General features: G+C 38.7%; 2 protein-coding genes across 8 annotated transcripts in view; one reads left to right on the forward strand and one right to left on the reverse strand.

Annotated features, from left to right (window-relative positions):
- Positions 1–11,490, reverse strand: LOC118905759 (brefeldin A-inhibited guanine nucleotide-exchange protein 1-like). Its single transcript, XM_036872563.1, is given in 4 exon segments — positions 1–292; positions 602–3,002; positions 3,005–5,732; positions 11,398–11,490. Coding segments are annotated over 4 exon segments (5,514 nt in total).
- MTIF2 (mitochondrial translational initiation factor 2) overlaps positions 11,301–19,975 on the forward strand; it is a 25,987-nt gene continuing 17,312 nt past the window's right edge. The window contains exons 1-6 of one of the 7 annotated variants that reach the window (XM_036873160.1): positions 11,321–11,408; positions 11,723–11,891; positions 12,411–12,530; positions 13,296–13,521; positions 13,891–14,002; positions 19,792–19,963. In XM_036873160.1, coding sequence (XP_036729055.1) covers positions 13,303–13,521; positions 13,891–14,002; positions 19,792–19,963 — 503 coding nt within the window. In that variant the 5' untranslated portion in view covers positions 11,321–11,408; positions 11,723–11,891; positions 12,411–12,530; positions 13,296–13,302. Of the gene's footprint in view, positions 11,409–11,722; positions 11,975–12,410; positions 12,531–13,295; positions 13,522–13,890; positions 14,003–19,791; positions 19,964–19,975 lie in introns of those variants that run through there. The other 6 variants (XM_036873157.1, XM_036873159.1, XM_036873163.1 and 3 more) reach the window with 6 other exon arrangements.

Below are 19,975 nucleotides of genomic sequence, written 5' to 3' on the forward strand. Positions count from 1 at the left end.
TCATTGCTTGTTTATTCCGAGTTCCGGTTCAGGTGGTTGTGATATCTGAAAAACTACTCCAATTCGCAGAAAAAATCTTCTAAGAACAGCACGAAGTTCAGGAATCAAGTCAAATTGCATAATTTCACATAAGAGAGGGTAGTAGAATGATGCGTGAGCTTTAAACCTATGGTCGCTGATCTTCAGGACTTTAGTTAGAAACAAAAGCAGTAAGTTAGTCCAGGCTTCCCGATGACTTTCCGATGTTAGGGTAAGGAAGTAACTCAGGGCTTCGCTGCAGACATTTAAAAGCCTCTGCTGGGGCTTCCCTGGTGGCGCAGTGGTTGAGAATCTGCCTGCCAATGCAGGGGACACGGGTTCGAGCCCTGGTCTGGGAGGATCCCACATGCTGCGGAGCAACTGGGCCCGTGAGCCACAATTGCTGAGCCTGCGCGTCTGGAGCCTGTGCTCCGCAACAAGAGAGGCCGCGACAGTGAGAGGCCCGCGCACCGCGATGAAGAGTGGCCCCCGCTCGCCGCAACTAGAGAAGGCCCTCGCACAGAAACGAAGACCCAATGCAGCCAAAAATAAAATAATAAAAAAATAATAAATAAATAAAAGCCTCTGCTGGACCTCCTCCCAGGCGCTGGCCCGGCTCTCGTCCGTGTACATCTGGAAGAGAATGCGCAGCCCGCAGGCCAGGCTGCTCGTCTCCTGCTTCAGGAGGTTGGGTTTGGATTTGCCCTTGAAGCCCGCCTTCCACAGAGCCGTCCTCTGGTCATTGTTGGAGTTAAATGCTTTTGCAAATCTGTGTGACTCCAACAAGCAGTCCAGCAGCTTGAAGAGTTGTTGCGATGTTAGAAAGCGATACATTCCTTGGTCCTGAGTATCAACTCGAACGTCAAAGTCCACGGCATCTCTCTGCGCTGCGGCTAAGTTTTCCGCGTCTTCCTTCTTACTTGTGGCGGGGAAGAACACAGTGCTGTCGATGGTCTGGATGAGTTCCAGCTGCACAACACATTTAATCAACAGGGCGGCAAACAATTTTTGTTCTGGAAATTTTGCTGTGGGTTTAATTTTGCTGACTTCTTCATTCACAGTAGAGACAGAAGCCAATGGAGCTTGCTGTCTATTATCTGCAGATCTTGGCTGAATAGAATCATGAATATCTACAGATTTCTGTGATATTGTATCCAGCTGTTTTTCACTCACAGGAGATGGAGGTGTGGGAGCCGCTTCTCCAGAAGCAGGATGCCAGGTCAAGAGCGCATGTGGAATTGTGGTTTTGAAGATGTCCAGTGTGCAGTTACAAGTTTTGTCCCAGATTTCTAGGGTAAATTTTTCTCCATTCAGAATAACAACATTCTCTAAGCAGTTTGTACCAGATCGTGCTAACTGCTCATTGTCTTGCTGCACACACCAGTAGAGCTGGGCAAAAATGTCATCCAGAAGTACATCACTGAGTACTTCTAAATACTGGGTGAACACATCGCAGATCGCATAAAGTGCATGATTACATGTCGTCGTCATCCACTCAGCTTTCTCTGTCTGCTGTTCTGGCAATTTCATGTTGTCAAAGATTCTGAAAACAATTCTAAATAAATCCTGCCACCAGTGTTTTTCATAAGTGTGGCCATAAGTTTTCATTATTTCAAACATTACTGTTAAACCCCTGGTTCTTACATCTAACTTGCATCTGTTGATGACACAGGACAACTCGAAGAGAACTGGGAACCATCCCCTCACCCACACCCTGTCTTCAGGTGCCACATTCATGTCGTCGCTTGTGTATTCCTTGAAAGCCTGAGGTCTATCAGACACATATTTTGCACAATGGCGAATAAGTCGAATTGCTTCCATACTTGTGTCTGGGAAAGCTGCATTGCATGCAAATTCAGACAAACATTTCACCGCATCCTGGAAAGAATCAATGGTTGCTGGAAAGTGTTTTTCAAACACAAGGGTGACAATATGCCCCGTTGTTTGGAATGCAAGTTCAACTAAGCTTTCATCTTGATCGGATGCTGCTAGATGAAATACAGAGAAAATGTTCTTCCATCCAGACCGAATGTTAGCAGCTTGAGAATTAACCATTTGTGCTATACACCGTACAACCATATCTCGAATTGTTGGAGACCTGTTCCGTTTCATTATATGTTCAAAAGGTCTTAAGAAATCCTTCTGGAATCTGAAATTAGCAAGCTCCCCTTTCTCTAAGAACTTCATTGACAATTGCCTCAAGGAGTCTACTGCAAAAATAGCTACATCTTCATTAGGATTACAGCCAACCTTATTAAAATGATCTCCAATAACTTCCCAAATTCGAGACCACTGCAATCTTATTCTTCCCATGTTGTAATATGATATTTCTACTATTTTTTGTAGACTAAACATTCTTGGATGTGTAGTGGAAAGTAATTCATCCATAGACACAGCACAGAGCCAACGGACAAAATCCACAATAGCATTTCCATCTAGCCTTGTGGACCCTGTAAATATTCTATCTACAGCGACGACGACACTCTGAGAACTGGTCTCTCCAATGGATTCCTGAATACTTGCTATCTGTTTCCAGTCCACATTTCCTCCAGCTAGCCCTAGACCCACAAATTCATCAGGAGCCTGATCTTTTGTTCCAGTAAGAGATCCTTCTCTGCCTCGCACTGTTCCAGAAATGTACCGAGGTTTCACTCCAGTTCCTATAAGTTGTGCAAGCTCCAACTGACTGATGCACTTCAGAATCTCATGCCATGAATTTCCTAGATAATTTCCATCTGTATGAGCCACTGTGATAAGTGTTTTAATTGTGTCAATGTTCTTCTGTTTCATTTCGGTAATCCCAGAACTCACTGTAAGTAAGGTAAATCTTGCTAGCGCCTGGACATATGCATCTCTTTCCAGCTGAATGCTGAAAATGCATGCAATTCTGATTGCACATCTTATACCTTCCAGGCAAAGAGAGGCTACTTCAGTATCATCACAGTCTTGTAGACCCACACTGAATGCAGCCAGAAAAGGGGTCAAGCCAACTTAAACATAGGTCTCACGTGCTCCAAATGTGTTGCACTTGTGAAAGGTGCTTGAACATGGCTCACGGCCTCCATGAGTGCTTTAGCTGTCTTGGCCATCTGTTCCATTTCTAAGTTATACAGAAGTCTTCTTTGTTTTTCGCTGGCTACATTTTGTTTACTTGATTTTGTAGGGATTGTTAGTTCTTTTGTTTCTTTCATTGATATCTTTTTTCCAGCTATTTCATTATAGATGGCTGATAGATACTCTTCAGGAAGATCTTTACTGTCATTGATACCTCTATTCATCTTAATGTACTGTTCCTTTGTCATTTTATTTTTAACCTGTGGGCTGTGAAGATCTGTGGTGAGCATGATAATTGAATAAGCCAGAACATACGCAGTATCTGCACTAGCAAAAAGGGTTTGTCCTTGGTTGCATTCTAGGTATCTTGCAGCAAACTTTTCCATCAATCGATCAATTTTCTGAGCTTCCCCTGGAAAACGGAATCCTTCCAGAAACATACGAAGGGCTGAAACAAAATCCTTTCCTGAAAAGTCATGTTGGTCCACATATGCATACATGACTTCTTTGTTAAATTTATCATTATCTCCCAGGAATTCACCCACTTGAGTAGAGTCTAATCTTTCCTCCTGATGTAAGAATTGGGCAATATCTTCAGGTGTAGTGCCAAGCATCCCTTGTTCTTGGAGGTACTGTATTCCTCTCTTTGGTTTCTTAGTAAATAAATCTATCCCTTGTTCTATTATTTCTTTTTGCTGCTTTAGGACTTCAAATTGTTCTGGATTATCAGTGCCAGACATCTGTGTGCTGTAGCTGCCTATTCCTGATGATGATGTTGACTCCAGGGAATTTAAACTTCCGTATCTGTTTATTGTCTCAGGGTGTTTTACTTCACTCGTCTCTTGCTCTGAGGGTTTTTCCTGACCAAGAGTTGTCTGAGAGTTGGGATTCACATACTGATCCTTACTCCATTCAACCATACACTTCAAAATTGACACTAAGCATTCTAAACCTTTTTTCCTCAGGCTCAGTTCCTGAACATTACTCATACCGAGTTATTGACTGCCTCGTCCTTGAGCAATTTTTGATAGATCATTTACTAGTCTTTCAAATATGTTTGCTGCATTTAAGTCACAATCATAGTTTACATAAATATCCACTACACTCTGAGCATCTGCACAAATCCTTGTCAACGTCTGAATAACCATCCATTTGTGGTCAAATGAGCTGGTAGAAGTCTCCAAAATGTATAGGAAAATTTCTTTAAAGAACACCTCAATCTGCATCTTCAGATGCGTCTTGAAGTTTGACAACAAAGTAAGAAATATGGAAAGGGAAAGCTCAAAAACCTCTGGAACAGAAGAAACTCCATTTTTTGAGAGTGCAACACACAGATACTGCTTAATAGCATTAATAAACATCTCATTTGTCCTGAAAATAGGTCCTGCATTCTGCAGAATGGATAGAAGTAACTGCAATGACAGTATCTTGGATCGTAACTCATGAGACTTTGGATCTGGTGGTCCATCAGACAGTGGTTTCATTGACAGTTTACACAATGACCTGAATACTAGAAAGGCATCCTTTTGTAAAATGTGGGAAAACTTAGCACCAGGTGAAGGTCCTGAAGAATTTCCAGATTCCTGAGTATCACTGGAAGAGACAGACAATCTGTCATCAGGTAAGGACGGTGTATATGCAACAGAAATTGGTGTTCCTGGAATTCCATTTGCTTGAATATTTTCACTGTCACTACCATCTTCTATGGTTCCAATGTTGCCATCTGCACTTGCATTTATGGTAGTCCTTTCTCCCATATCTCCAACGATGACGTTCACCATTTCTTCTACAATGCTCTGCACGATGTCTCGTGGCTTTTCCTCACAGTCATGGTTTTCTCCGTCATATAATACATCATTTTTAGATAATGTTTCGGCTGCAGCTGCCTGATCAGCTTCAGTCTGTTCATTTTCTGCACTGGAAGTATCAGATCCATTTTCAGGTTCTGTATCATCCTGAAGGCTTTTACCCACATCATGTGAATGGGGATCAAGGTCCCCTTCATGCTCCTGGGATATATGATCAACAGTCTGAGGCGGCAAGTATCTAAGTTGAGGTGATTCAGGCTCATGATGGCTTACTGGAGACTGCAACAGATGATGATGCTGTCGATGCCTTTCTTTTTCCATTTGTTTGGCTTCCTGCAATGCTTGGTTTTCCATGCGTGCAAAGATAACATTTAGCATCTGAGTAAGAGTAGCTTTGGCTGTTGTCTGATTGATGAGATTTTTGCTTGCTAGATAGATATTGTAACATGTTCTCACAGCTTGCAGTACAGTTCCTTCGTGAATTTCTATGTGTTGAGATGTTACTGCAGTAAGTAAAGCCTTTATTATTTGTAATTGAACTCCTTCATCTGTTTGAGGACCTTGGAAACAGCCACAAATTGTTTCAATAATTCTATCAATTAATTTTTTGCCTGGTGTTGTACTATCTGGAGCATTGCCAGTCAAGTGCCCATAAGCAATAAGTTTCTGTAAACAATCTAGAGATGTACTAACTATGCGGGGACACTTGGACTGGCATGCCAATTCAAAGGGCAGGAAGTACTTGTCTGCTTCGATAAAATTTGTCTTTGATTTCACTGGTGGAAGAGTGCTTGATCCAGCTTTTGCTTCTCCATGAGGAGGACTCTGCTTTTCAGTTTCCGCTTTTATTTCCTAGTTCTGGAAGCTGGAAGTCCAAGACCAAGGTGCTGGCTGATTCATTTTCTGGTGAGGACCCTCTTCCTGGCTCACAGCTGGCCGCCTTCTTGCTATGTCTGCATGGCCTTTCCTCAGCGTGTAACCAGGGAGACCTCTCTCTCTCTCTGTCTGTCTGTCTCCTGACTTGATATTTATTATTTTTTAGTACAGAGGTACTGTACAACTCTGTAAGGGTAAATCTTAACATGTAGAAAACTGATAGTAATACAATTGAATTTTGTCCAGTAGAGGTGCAAATGATTTTTGTCCCATAGAAAAGGTAACCGTTTATTGTGCTGCAGGATATTAATCACTTTTGTACCTATATTAGCAGTCTTATTCAAGTATTCATTCTTTCAGCAGCTGTAAATATGTGGTACTCCCCAGTTCTCTTTGACCAAGGCTTACCATCTTTCTGGATCTCCCATTAATGAGTTAAATGCATCTTTAGACACATACTCATTTTATATTTAGTTAAAAGTTATATTTTTAAACTTTCCAGAAATAATACTGCAAGAATGTAACCTTTTTAATTTTGTAATGAAGATATTGAACACCAGAAAGGTTGCTGTTTTATTCGAAGTTGTAATACTAGTTAGTGGAAGAGACGGGACAAGAATGTAGAAATAAGCAACATAGATTAGTAAAAGGGTACAAACTTTCAGTTATAAGATGAATAAGGTCCAAGGATATAAAGTATAACATGGTGACTACAGATGATTATGCTATATTGTATGATTGAAATTTGCTAAGAGAATAGAATGTAACATTTTCAACCATGACAACAACAAAAAGGTAAATATGTGAGGTGATGGATGGGTTAATTAACTCAATGGGGGGAAATTGTTTCACAATGTGTTTATATATCAAATTGTACACTGTATCACATTGTACACTTTTAAATATCTTACGATTTTGTCAATTATACCTCAATAAAGCTGGGAAAAACTGAAACAAAAGACTTTATAGTAAAAAAATTTTTGTAAGAGATGTAATCATGTATGAAGAAATCAGTGAAGCATAATTTGATGAGACTCAAGAGGAAACCCAAGAAATGCTTTGTGTAATTTGAATGCCAGTGGTTAAAGAGAAACTATCTCATTGCTGATGAAAATCCAATGCACAGATCTTTAATCAGTATTGATATAGAGGTTACTGGAGATGAATGCCATGTTTTCCACTAGAAATATACAGAATTGTTACTCTTATTGTTTTCCATAAAGAGAATTGTTGCTTTAATAGAAGCTTCAATACTAATAGAAACACAAATATTTACCATATATCATGTAGTAAAGATTGATATCAAATTTAAGTTAAAAAATGCTTATTTTCATATGTTCAAAAGGTAAAATCTCAAAGATGGATGGGACTCTAAAGATCTTTTTTTTTTTCCCCCTAAAGATCTTTAATTCAACTTCTTCAGTTATGGCAGTAGTTGAGAAACAGTCTTGGAATCAAACAGACTTGAATTTAGGTCCATCTCACCAATCACTAAGGGTGTGACCGGGACAAGTTACTTAACTTCTCCAGTGATAGTGCAATCTCTCTGGTTTGTTAAAATTGATGTTCAAAAATAAGACATTCAATCTTGCAGGCTTGAATCAGATGATAATGATAAAGCATTAAGAACAATGCTTCATCCTTAGTACGTCAAATGAATGATAGCTATTATTATTACTATTATTAAGGCATAGTGATCTTCAACGAAGCCACACATTTAAAATAAATTGACCTTACTAAAATTTGACCTCTAGATTACCAATTTTTCTCTAGGGGAAGTTGCCAAATCAGAGTCAAGGAAAACTGAGTTGTCAATTGGCCTCAGACCTGCTAATGTGCCAAGAACTGCTGTATAACATATTAAATATAACAAAATACTTATGTGACTGGTACATAAATGGCAGTGAAAATAATAGTTATGATCGTAACTATTACTGATAATTTTAGATTGCCATGATTCAGGTTCTCAAGTCTCTTCTAGTTTTAAAATTCCTGGTACCATTCCTCTAGCAATTTATATTGCAGGGTGTTTTGCTTTATTTTGTGAAGCCAGCAAATCACAGTTGAGACAGAAAACAAAACAGATTTAAACCTTGTAATATTGTTCTGCTTTACTGCAGCCCTGATCAGCTTCTCTTTGGAAGATACCTAATTCTTGTGTTGTTCCTTGTGATTTCCTCCTCCTAGAATAAGCTCAGAGACATGACTGTAGTTCCTTCTAGTACTGTCAGGCCAGTGTGTGCTGGGCTGCAACTCATACCCTATCCCTCTTGCAAGAAGGCCGTTTACCCCTAATTATCACCAAGAACTGTAATTAGTCTGGATATTGAAGTAACCTAGCCCCTTAAAAAGGAGCTTGCTGCCAAGATCTTGAAAGGCAAGAAAAAGGTTGGGAGAGGGAACAAGTTGAATGTCAGAACTAACAAGAGTTCAAACCATTTTCTAGATAGGAAAGAGATAGCCACAATACAGCTCCTTTTTCTCTTCCTTCCTTCCCTCCTTCCCTCCCTCCCTCCCTCCTTTCTCTTTCTTTTCTTTTCTTTTTTTCTTTCTTTCCTTCCTTCCTTCTTTCTTTCTTTCCTTTTCTTTCTTTCTTCCCTTCCTTCTTTCCTTCTTTTTTTTCCACTGTTCTTTGGTTTCAAGTTTGCTCATTGAGTGTGTTTTAGACCTATCATTTAATACTTCTGAGACATAACTCTCACCAAGGAGATGGCAATATGAAACATTATTTGTGGTTAAGTTGGCTCCACCTGTCTCTGAACTTATGTTCCATAATTAATATGATCAGATTAGAAGGCCAACAAAGGACATAAGGTGAAGTGGGAATAGGAGCCCTTCTTCATCCCTCCCCTTCCGCAAGTTTTCAGTCCTAAAGCCATCAGGGGCAAGGGCAAGGCAGCCCATCCACAGATGTAGGGCAGGAGTGGGGGGCTCCAGTGGCCCTGTATTGCTGTAAATATAGATTACAGAATAGTTGCAAAGATATTGGAGAGAGTTCCCAAATGCCCTTTACCCAGGTTCCCCTAATGTTAACATTTTACATCCAATCAGGGTGAAGATGTCCACTTCAAGGGGTGAACTGGCCTTGGGAGTCCAAGCTGGAGAGAGGTAAGGAGGGCATGAGTGCAGGAGATGGGGTGGTGGCCAGATTGGAGATTGGTTTCATACAGGGGAATTGCTTAAATAAGTAAATATATTAAGGCTGATGCGAGTCAGGTTTCTCACTGCCAGAAAAGGAAGTTACATACACATAAAGGGAAAAGCCTAGTGTGAACCCTATGGTGTTAGATTGGACTTCACGATATCAGTGGGAATGCATGGTTTTCAATGTATGTAGATGGAAATGTGTGCACACATGTGTATAATATTCCCCAGCTTTGACCAATGGGAGGGCTTGTGAGCATCAAAACCCCAGTAACAATGAACATACCTGACACCCTGAGCCTAGATTATAAATACCATTCTTCACTGAAAGGAAATAGGGCTTCCATTTTTAGGAATTTATTCTAGAGAAAGAACTGGACTGGCATGCAAAAGTGTATGCCCAAGAATATTCATTGCAATATTATGTTAGATACTGGACACAGCACATATGTCCATCTATGTGGGTATGGCACTTATAAACAATGGAATCTTTCAAAATCATTTAAAAGAATGATATGGATTTATGTTCATCAGCGTGGAAGATTTCCAGTATATATTGTTGCAGAGATAAGAAGCAGCATTTATAGCATGAATCTCATTTACATAAAATTGTATGTATACGTGTATTTATACAGAGATAAATGGAATGTGTACACACACACACGCACAAAGTGGTTACTTCCGGAGAGGTGGGATCTAGGATTTGACTCACTTTCTTTAGTTAAAAAATAAATTTTAATTTGCAAAGATAGTGGAGAGTTCCCGAATGTCCTTCACTCAGTTTCCTCTAATGTTAACATGTTATATTAACTATGATATGTTTGTGAAAATTAAGAAATTAACACTGGGGTATTACAAGTAACTAAACTACAGATTTTATTCAGATTTCACCAGTTTTTCCACTAGTGTGCTTTTCTGTTCCCGGATTCTATACAGGATCCCACACTGCATTCAGTCATCACATTTCCTTCTGTCTGATCTGTGATAGCTCCTTGGTCTTTTCTTGCTTTTCATGACCTTGACAGCTTTGAAGAGTTCTGCTCAGATATTTTGTAGAATGCTCTTTAATTTGGGTTTGTCTGATGTTTTCCCCATGATTAGAGGAGGGTTGTGGGTTTTGGGGACGAATATTACAGAGATGAAATGTCCTTATCACATCATTTCTAGGGGTACATGATATCAACATGACATTGCTGGTGATGTTTACCGTGATAAGTTGGTTAAGGTGGTGTCTGCCAATTTTCTCCATTATGAAGGTTCTATTTTTCCCATTCCATATTCTATTCTTTGGAAGCAAGTCACTAAGTCCAGCCCACACTCAAGGCGGGCCGGGGCGGGGGTTAAGCTTTACCTCCTAGTAGAAGTTATACACATATATTATGTGGAATTTTTCTGTAAGGAGGATTTGTCCCTTCTCCCCCATTTATTTGTTATAATCTAATACTATGTTATTTTGTTGCTCAAGTGTTTCCAGTTTTGGCCCTCCCTCCCTCCCTCCACGTTCTATATTTTAGTGTATTGCTTGAATTTTCCACATTAGTATTTATTTTCTTCATGATTAGAAACATATTGGTTATTTTCACTTTAATATTGGGGAAAAAAGGTATGACTGTTACTTTGATGTTCAATTCAATCAATTTCTGCTTCTCAACTACTTGGCAAGGCAGAGAGAGCAAAGAATACTTTCTTGCAGAAATTGGCACTTCAGTGAGTGTGAAAGGTAAGTAAAATGATAGCAGTTGAAATGCACTTCAATAGTTTTCAAGTGTGTGAGTGTTCAGGTTCATTAAAAAGATTTTCAGAAATAAAAAAAAAAGATTTTTCAGGACAGAGGTTTCTATTCAGTCATTCAACACTGATTACACATCTTTGCGGTGGCACTGGGGAGACAAACATAAAAAAGGGGAGGGTAATGAGTTAGGCGGCCAGACTATGGGGGGCGGGGGGAGGCACAGGGAGTTTACATAACGTCCCCAAGTCTACACAACTGGGGATGAGCTGGGATTGGAACCCACTCTAGCTTTACTACTTAAAATGCCACCCACACGAGGTGACTTTTGAAAGAGAAAGCGCTCCTCGCCCAGTACTAACTGGGTCTATCGCCACGTTCCCTTGCATTCTTCCCTTTTTGTTAGTATGTCTTTTAAGGACTTAGCATTTCTCCCACATTTCCCCGTTTCACTTTCCCTGGAGCTGTACACATCGAGGCCGCTCACAGCCCCAGAGTAGCAGTAATTTACTTCCTAGAAAGCGAAGGGTTCTGCAGAAACGATTATCGACGCGCTGCTGACACGCCACCCGGACACACCCTCGGACTGTACCAGCGGCAACAAGGTTGTTCCGAAATAGGACTTCTGAATTCCGGGTAGAACCGCTTCCGGCAGCACCGGAAGCCCGAGCGGGACCATTTTTGAGACGGACTAGCTGACCGACAGTCCTCCCGGGTCCGGAAGGAGATCTTTACCCTGCTTCAGAATTCCGGCGCCCTGGACCCTACGTAGGAGCTAAGTGAGTGGGGTCTCTTAGCCGGGTCGTCCCGGCTGGCGTGTATTGTTAGGCCTAAAGTGTTAGCGGCACAGATGACAAACATTGCGCATTCGGGAGTCTTTCCATGATGCACTTAATCCATGCGTGATTCTTAACTTTCGGCATAACGAAAGCGTTATCCAACCAGAAGCGGCCGGCTGCTTGCTCTCCCCGCGCGCCGCGGCAGGTGTCCTCCACGCCCCGACCTCCCCTGTGCCCAAGGCTTTTTGGGCTCGGGTTCCAGGCGAAGCCACCCTAGATCCGACATTCTACAGTGACTTCTTTTTACCTTTCAGATAACACCCAAGGCTTCTAGCTGTTTCATTCAGACGTTTTCACCAACGCAACTACATTATTTCCAAGATCCTTTTCCAGGTTCCATGATAAGAATATACTAGCGGCGAAAGAACACCGAATTGGGAGTCAGAAAGCCTGGGTTCTAGTCCTGACTGCCATTAACTAGCGGTATGACATAGGAGAAGGCTTTTTGACCTCTCTGGACTCCATTTTCCTTTTCTTTAAAATGAGGGGCTTGGAATAAGTAGCAAGTAAGGTTCCTTCCAGTTTTGGTATTTGGTTTATTGACCCCCCCAATGTGTTTTTCGAATCCCTGCGTCAGTGAAATAGCTGTGCTTTGGTTAATCTCCGTGTAGGACCTTTCCTCCCATTATATTAATCTGTGTCCTTGTTAAATCTGGTTTTAGACTCATTAAAAAAATTTTTTTTGCCTAAGCAATTCTGTGCTTCCTGAGCACTCTTTACTTCTTAGTTCAGGGAAATGTACCTAAATAAGATTTTTTACATGTGCCATTCTTGAGGTGTTTAAGAATCATTATATTGGAACATTTTAAAGACAGTGAACCCCAAAGGAAGGGACTCTTGCTTATTAAACTTTGACTCAACAACCTCAAATGCAGTGCCTGGAAGATGGTGCTCATGAAATGTCTGCTGAGGAGAAAACTAGTACTTCTTATGTTATTTTAGTTGCTCCTTCCCTTAAACACTGAAAAGCAAAGCTGTAGAAATACAGTCTTGTGATCAGAAGAAATAGAAGACTCCAGGAGGAAGAGACTATACTACTGAGTTCTGAGCTATACTGTTGAGGTCTGTTGTGGTTTTCTCTAAGTAAACTCTTCTTTCGTCCCAAGAGTAATATTCAAAAGGCATTATTCAATAGGTATTTATTGGCATTATTCAGTAGATATTTATTGGGTGCCTTCTTCCCACTCTAAAGCATCTTTTTGCGGGGGGTGGGTTGGGAAGAGGGGAAAATGTTAGGGTTGAAAGACAGTTCCAAGGAGAGGGAGCATATGCAAAGTTTCAAAGATTAGAAGACAGCTGTCGGAGATTACAGGTGAGACAGAATAACAAAAATTTGGGAGATAAGAGTGAGGGAACTATAAGAGTGTAAGAGATGGAGTGAGAGGTTAACAGAGGTCAGATAATGAGTCCTTATATAGCATGTTTTGAAGCTGTACATTAAATTAGGGATAATCTCCCCCCATCCTCCCAAAGAATGTTTGGCAAAGAGTTGATTAGTTCAAATTTGCATTTAAAAAAAAATGATTCTAGTTGTGATTTGGTTAGTTGATGTTTCAGGAGTGAAAAAAGAACCCTTACAAGTTTGTTATTGTATTTCAGTGTTTTTATGGTAGGAACATTAACCATAGTTATAGTTAATATCTAGAGAGTACTTAGTACGGAATTCCATCTCTCTGACTGGACTGTGAGCTCTTTCAGGGCGAGAACCCAGTTTTACTCATTGTTGTAACTCTAGCACAGTGTTTTGTGTGTAGTAGATATCCAATTAATATTTGCTAACTTGATTGCAATATTAACCAAAATAGTATTTGAAAACTTTTTTCCTAGGAGAAAGATGAACCAGAAGATACTTAAGTTGGAGAACTTGCTACGATTTCACACTATTTGTAGGCAGCTGCACAGCCTGTATCAAAGAAGAATGTTGGCACAGTGGAGGCACGTGTTTTCATCTGCTTACCCGGTGTGGCCAGCTCAGCCGTATGCCCAGCCCTGGCAAACAGATGCGCTCATCAGAGCCGCTTTATCTCAACATAGGCTTCTGGTGACAAAGAAGGTAGTTCTAGATTTCTCTGAGTTTCTCTATTATTTGGTCTGAGATGAAAGTGCCTAGGGCCATGAGTAGAAATCCATCTTGAGTATTTTGTCATTTTTGAAATCTTTATGCCTTAATTCTACATTCCAGGCAATAAATCTTTGTGAGGAAGGGAGGTTCTAGTTAGTTGTTTAGTAATGTTGATTAATTTGCTTATTTATATCAGTGTATAACAGTGAATTAAGGAATCAGGATTTTAAATTTTAGTCTAAGGTTTAACAATTTATGGGAGTGTTGGTAGAAATAGGAGTCCTGACTGTGGTAGATATTCCAGAATAAATTTCAAAGTTTTTTCTTCCTTCTTCTTTATGTGTTCTGAATATTTAATAGGAAAAAAAATCGCAGAAATCTCAGTTATCTTCAACAAAATCTAAAAAGGAGGTGGAGGTATGGATTGGAATGACTGTTGAGGAGCTGGCCAGAGCAATGGAAAAAGACATAGGTGAGCCAGATAATTTTATAAGGAAAAATATGGAAACGTGGAATACCTGGTATTTTATTTGCAGTGAGATTAAGGCATTCAAGGATGAAAATTAGACTAGTGGTTTAAAAAGATGTTAAGTAATTCCAATATTTTTCACTTTAGATGAAAAATCCTAATTAGTTTCTTGGCTTTTTGCCGAATCTAGTTCTCTAAGATTTTGCTTTTAATAAAAATGGAAAAGATTTTTTTAATTTGAACTAACCTTTCTTTCTCAGAAATCTTGTGGGCTATTAAGATAAGTCCAAAGAATGCTTTTGGACTGAGGGACCGTATTTATACTCATTTACTTTCCTTTTGTTTCTCTATAATTCTCTAATTGCGCTCATTTTGACAATATCTGTAGTGTAGTGCCAGCAGAAAAATATTTGTAGTAATAACTACAACTTTTTTTTTTCCTTAATAAATTTATTTATTTATTTTTGGCTGCATCGGGTGTTTGTTGCTGCTCGCGGGCTTTCTCTAGTTGTGGCGAGCGGGGGCTGCTCTTCGTTGTGGTGCGTGGGCTTCTCATTGCGGTGGCTTCTTTTGTTGCGGAGCACGGGTGCTAGGCACACAGGCTTCAGTAGTTGTGGCACGCGGGCTCAGAAGTTGTGACTCGCAGGCTCTAGAGCACAGGCTCAGTAGTTGTGGCGCATGGGCTTAGTTGCTCCGCAGCATGTGGGATCTTCCCGGACCAGGGATCGAACCCATGTCCCCTGCATTGGCAGGCGGATTCCTAACCACTGCGCCACCAGGGAGGCCCTGGCAGGCGTATTCTTATGCACTGCACCACCAGGGAAGTCCATAACTACAACTTTTAATAATACCATTTTTATTAGAAATGTAATAAAAATTGTAATTAGCCCTCTGTATCCATGGGTTCTGTATCCGTGGATTCTACCAACCGTGAATCAGAAATATTAAAAAAAAAAATCCAGAAAGTTCCAGAAAGCAAAACTTGAATTTGTCATGCATCAGCGACTGTTTATATAACATTACATTGTATTAGTTATTGTAAGTAGTCTAAAGATGATTTAAAATATATGGGTGGATGTGTGTAGGTTATATGCAAATACTGTGCCATTTTATATAAGGGACTTATATATAAAGTCCATGTATTTTGGTATGCAGGGGATGTCCTGGAACCAACCCCCTGCAGATACTGAGGGACTACTGTATTTATTACCAATTTAGGATTGTTGGAACAAAATTTTCATTTCGTTTTCATTATAAACTGACATTAAAATTTAGTAAACAAGAAATAGCTTATTATGGTAGCAAAATAAAGTAACAAGTGAAGCAGACTTTTGGCAAAAAGAATTACTGATAATAACTTATACTTACTGAGCTGTTATTATATACCAATACTTTATATGTATTAACTCATGTAATTCTCACAATTCTCTAGAAGCACGTATGATTATTATCCCCATTTATAGATTGAGAAACCGAGGCATAGAGAGGATGAATAATTGCCCAGGATTTCACAGCTACTATGTGGTGGAGCCAGGATTTTGAACCCAGGGAGTATGGCTCGAGCAGATGCTCTTATTCACAGACCAAATTTTCTCTCAGGAATTGTTATTTTGTAAATGACAGCAGAGCTAGAGTTTTAATGTGTATCCTGCCTGAAAGTGTTACCACTATTTGTGATAGTACATCCTCACAAAGAATAGAAAATTAGCACTCTATCTTGTGTTTTTTTTTAAACTTTGCATTGGATTATGTAATCATTTTATAACTAGAAAACTTTAAGAGAACAAATGGACATGGCCATATCATTCAGAATTTTTCCAAGGAAAACTGTATTGATATGATTTTATAAATGATATTGATAACAGACTTGATTTTTAGAACTTCTTATTATTGGCATTTTTCATATATATATGAAAGCAGAAAGAATGGAATGATAAGCATAATGTTTGCATAAGCCAGTGATAACAATTATTAATATATCATTTAATCCATGAGTACTTACATATTGCTAAATTATAATTCTTTTTTTTTTTTAAACATTAACACAGACATGCATAACCATAATAATTCCTTTGTATCACCAAATAAATAGAATAATTAAAATACAGGTTTAATCCTATGGATCAGTGCTCTAAACCCAAAACTGATTTGCTATGATTTAAATAAAAGTTATCTATTTGAAACTTATTTAATATTATAATCATACCTCTTTTGAATTTAAGATAGTTTTCATATGGTGAATATTTTTAACTGCTATATTAGCAATGTACATACATCCTAACCCCCCTGCCCTGGGTCAGTTAAAATAACTTGATGTGGAAATTCCCTGGCGGTCCAGTGGTTAGTACTGTGCTTTCACTGCCAGGGGTGTGGGTTCAGTCCCTGGTTGGGGAACTAAGATCCTGCAAGCTGTGCGGTGCAGCCAAAAAAAAAAATTGATGTAATATTTCTGGTTTAAATGCTTTGGGTACTTTTCTACATGTAAATGTTTAAGTTTTGGATAAAGATAAAATAATATGTTAATATTATATGCATTTAATGTAGAGGGAAAAAGATTATCCCTATGTATAAGCTACCTCGCAAAAGTTTGGGATAACATATTGGAAAACTATAGTTACTGGATTATTAAGGATTTTTAGCATTATTAGAATTGTACTCATTATAATTTTTACGTTTAGAAAGAGTTTTATTGTTCTCTGAGATCATATCCGTATAGAAAATTTATGTTGTAGCATTCTTTTTTTTAATTTAATTTTTACTTTATATTAGAGTATAATTGATTTACGATGTTTCAGATGTACAGCATTGTGATTCAGTTATACATATACATATACATATATCCATTCTTTTCCACATTCTTTTCCCATATAGGTTATTACAGAATATTGAGTAGAGTTTCCTGTGCTATACATTAGGCCCTTGTTGATTATCTATTTTATATATAGTAGTGTGTGTATGTTAATCCCATATTCCTAATTTATTTATTTATTATTATTATTTTTTTTTTTATTTTATTTTTTTAAATTAATTTTTATTGGAGCATAGTTGCTTTACAATGTTGTGTTAGTTTCTGCTCTACAGCAAAATGAATCAGCTATACATATACATATATCCCCTCTTTTTTGGATTTCCTTCCCATTTAGGTCACCACAGTGCATTAAGTAGATTTCCCTGTGCTATAGAGTATGTTCTCATTAGTTGTCTATTTTATACATAGTATCAGTAGTGCCATACTCCTAATTTAAAATGTGTTTTTTGGGGGAAGGGTGTGGTAGGGAAATCCACAAGAAAGGGTTTCTTGGCATTATTATGGAGTAGGATCAGTGAGGTGCTGAGGCTGGCTTGTACCAGTTTGTGAGCCTATTGCTAAATTATAAGGAATTATGGGAGCTGGGGTAAACACAACCATTTAAAAAATTAAATCATAAATGGAGGTAAATAAATACTCATTAAGATTGTCACTTCTTAATTATTTTACTGCATTTTACTGTTAATCTATGCTCTTGAGGTTATTTACATTTATTGTACCTATATGGTGGAAATACTATTTAATAGTGTGCTGCTTCACATCTCTTTTCATCTCTGTGTTCAGTGCCTTCATGTTGGTGGCTTGAAGTCAAACGTGGTGGGGGACAGCAGCCCCCAACCTTTTTGGCACCAGGGACTGGTTTTGTGGATGACAATTTTTCCACTGAGGGGGGGTGAGGTGGGGGGAGATGATGGTTTCAGGATGATTCAAGCGCATTTATTGTGCACTTTGTTTCTATTATTATTACACTGTAATATATAATGAAATAATTATACAACTCACCATAATACAGAATCAGTGGGAGCCCTGAGCTTGTTTTCACTTGCCACTCACTGATAGGGTTTTGATGTGAGTCTGCAAGCAATTGGTTTATTATGGTCTCTGTGCAGTCAAACCTCTCTGCTAATGATAATCTGTATTTGCAGCCACTCCCCAGCACTAGCATCACTGCCTCAGCTCCACCTCAGATCATCAGGCATCAGATTCTCATAAGGAGCCTGCAGCCTAGATCCCTGGCATGTGCAGTTTACAGTAGGGTTCACGCTCCTATGAGAATCTAATGCCACCGCTCGTCTGACAGGAGGTGGAGCTCAGGTGGTAATGCAAGCATGGGGAGCGGCTGTAAATATAGATGAAGCTTTGCTTGCTCCCCAGCTGCTCACCTCCTGCTGTGCGGCCTGGTTCCTAACGGGGTTGGGCACCCCTGGTGGCGGGTATTTGTACCATGGAAACTGGGAAATGCTATAAATCAGGACTTTTTTTTAGGAGCCTCAGAGTAAACATTTACGAGCACACTACTGAATAGGAAGTTCTTTTAGTGTAATGTTCTGCATGTTTGAAGATGCCTTTCTTTTATATCTGTCTCTCAAAATATATATTTATAGGGTGACTGAAAGTCTGGAAGCATAAAACTACTTATTTCATTATCACCACTGATACTTTATCACCCACAGGAAAATATAACAGAAATTAAAGCACATTAAATAAAATGAAAGCAACAAGTAATTCTTTTTCCTATGTTTCGCAACTTTTTGGACATCCTAAATAGATACATAAATAAATAGTGTGTGCATGTATTCTGTGATACTGTATGTGTGTGTGTGTGCGTATATTTATGTATATACATATGTAAATATAGTCAATCCTTATTATTTGGGGATTCTGAATTGGCAAATTCCCTAAAATGTATTTGTAGCCCCAAAATTGATACTTGAAGTGCTTTTTTAGTCATTCCTGGACATGCACAGAGCGGTGAAAAATTTGAGTTTCCTGACCTGATCACATATTACTAGCTGAGGTTCAAACAAGGCACCAAACACTCTGCCTTCTCTCCTCTCATACTGTAAACAAGTGTCATTTTTGTGGTTTATTTAGTGCCATGTTTTTCTCATTTTTGTGCTTTTTTTTGGTGATTTCGCTGTTTAAAATGGCCACTCAGCATGGTGCTGAAGTGCTGTTTAGTGTTACTAACTACAAGAAGGCTGTAATGTGCCTTACAGAGAAAATATGTGTTAGATAAGCTTTATTAGTTATAGTATAGTGCTGTTGACCATGACTATAACGTTAATAAATCAACAACATATACTGAATAAGGTGTCTTTAAACAGAAACACGTAAAACAAGATATAGCTGATGAAAATGTTGTGACCAGAGGCTGAAGGAACGTAACCCTGTATTTCCCCTCAGAGCAATGATTCAGTATTTGCTAATTCACTGTTCCCAGTGAGTTTATAGAACATAATTACCTTGAATAATGAGAATCGACATGCAATTTAATGTTTTATTAATCGCTCAGGTAGTTCATAAGGTACATGGTAAATATTCAAATATTTATGAATATGCAGAAATATCAATTAATATAAATGTATCATATTTTATTTTTATTTTTTTTTCCTTTTTTTTTTGATATGGACCATTTTTAAAGTCTTTATTGGATTTGTTACAATATTGCTTCTGTTTTATGTTTTGGTTTTTTGGCCTCGAGGCATGTGGGATTTTAGCTCCCCGACCAGGAATCGAACCCGCACTCCCTGCGCTGGTAGGCAAAGTATTAACCACTGGACCGCCAGGGAAGTCCCTGTATCATATTTTAAAGATTATTTTCTTTTCAACTTTTTTGTGATTCGTTAACATTAGAGAAACAGATAGCTTATATAGTTATTCCCCTCATTGAGTGTATTGTTTATATAGATGTTTATCAATAGAGGTCATTTTCTGGAACATTTAATTCATGATCCTAAAAGGTTTTATCTTGTTTCACCAGATTGTGTATATGAATCTTTATTGAACACTGCTATTGACATAGATTCACTAGAAGCACACTCACATTTAGATGAAGTCTGGATCAAAGAAGTGATAAAGAAGTCAGGGATGAAGTTAAAATGGAGCAAATTAAAACAGGACAAAGTCAGAGAAAATAAAGATGCTGTAAAAAGGTAAAACTTAAC

Source organism: Balaenoptera musculus, chromosome 13 (assembly GCF_009873245.2).
Source record: "Balaenoptera musculus isolate JJ_BM4_2016_0621 chromosome 13, mBalMus1.pri.v3, whole genome shotgun sequence".
NCBI classification, from domain to species: domain Eukaryota; kingdom Metazoa; phylum Chordata; class Mammalia; order Artiodactyla; family Balaenopteridae; genus Balaenoptera; species Balaenoptera musculus.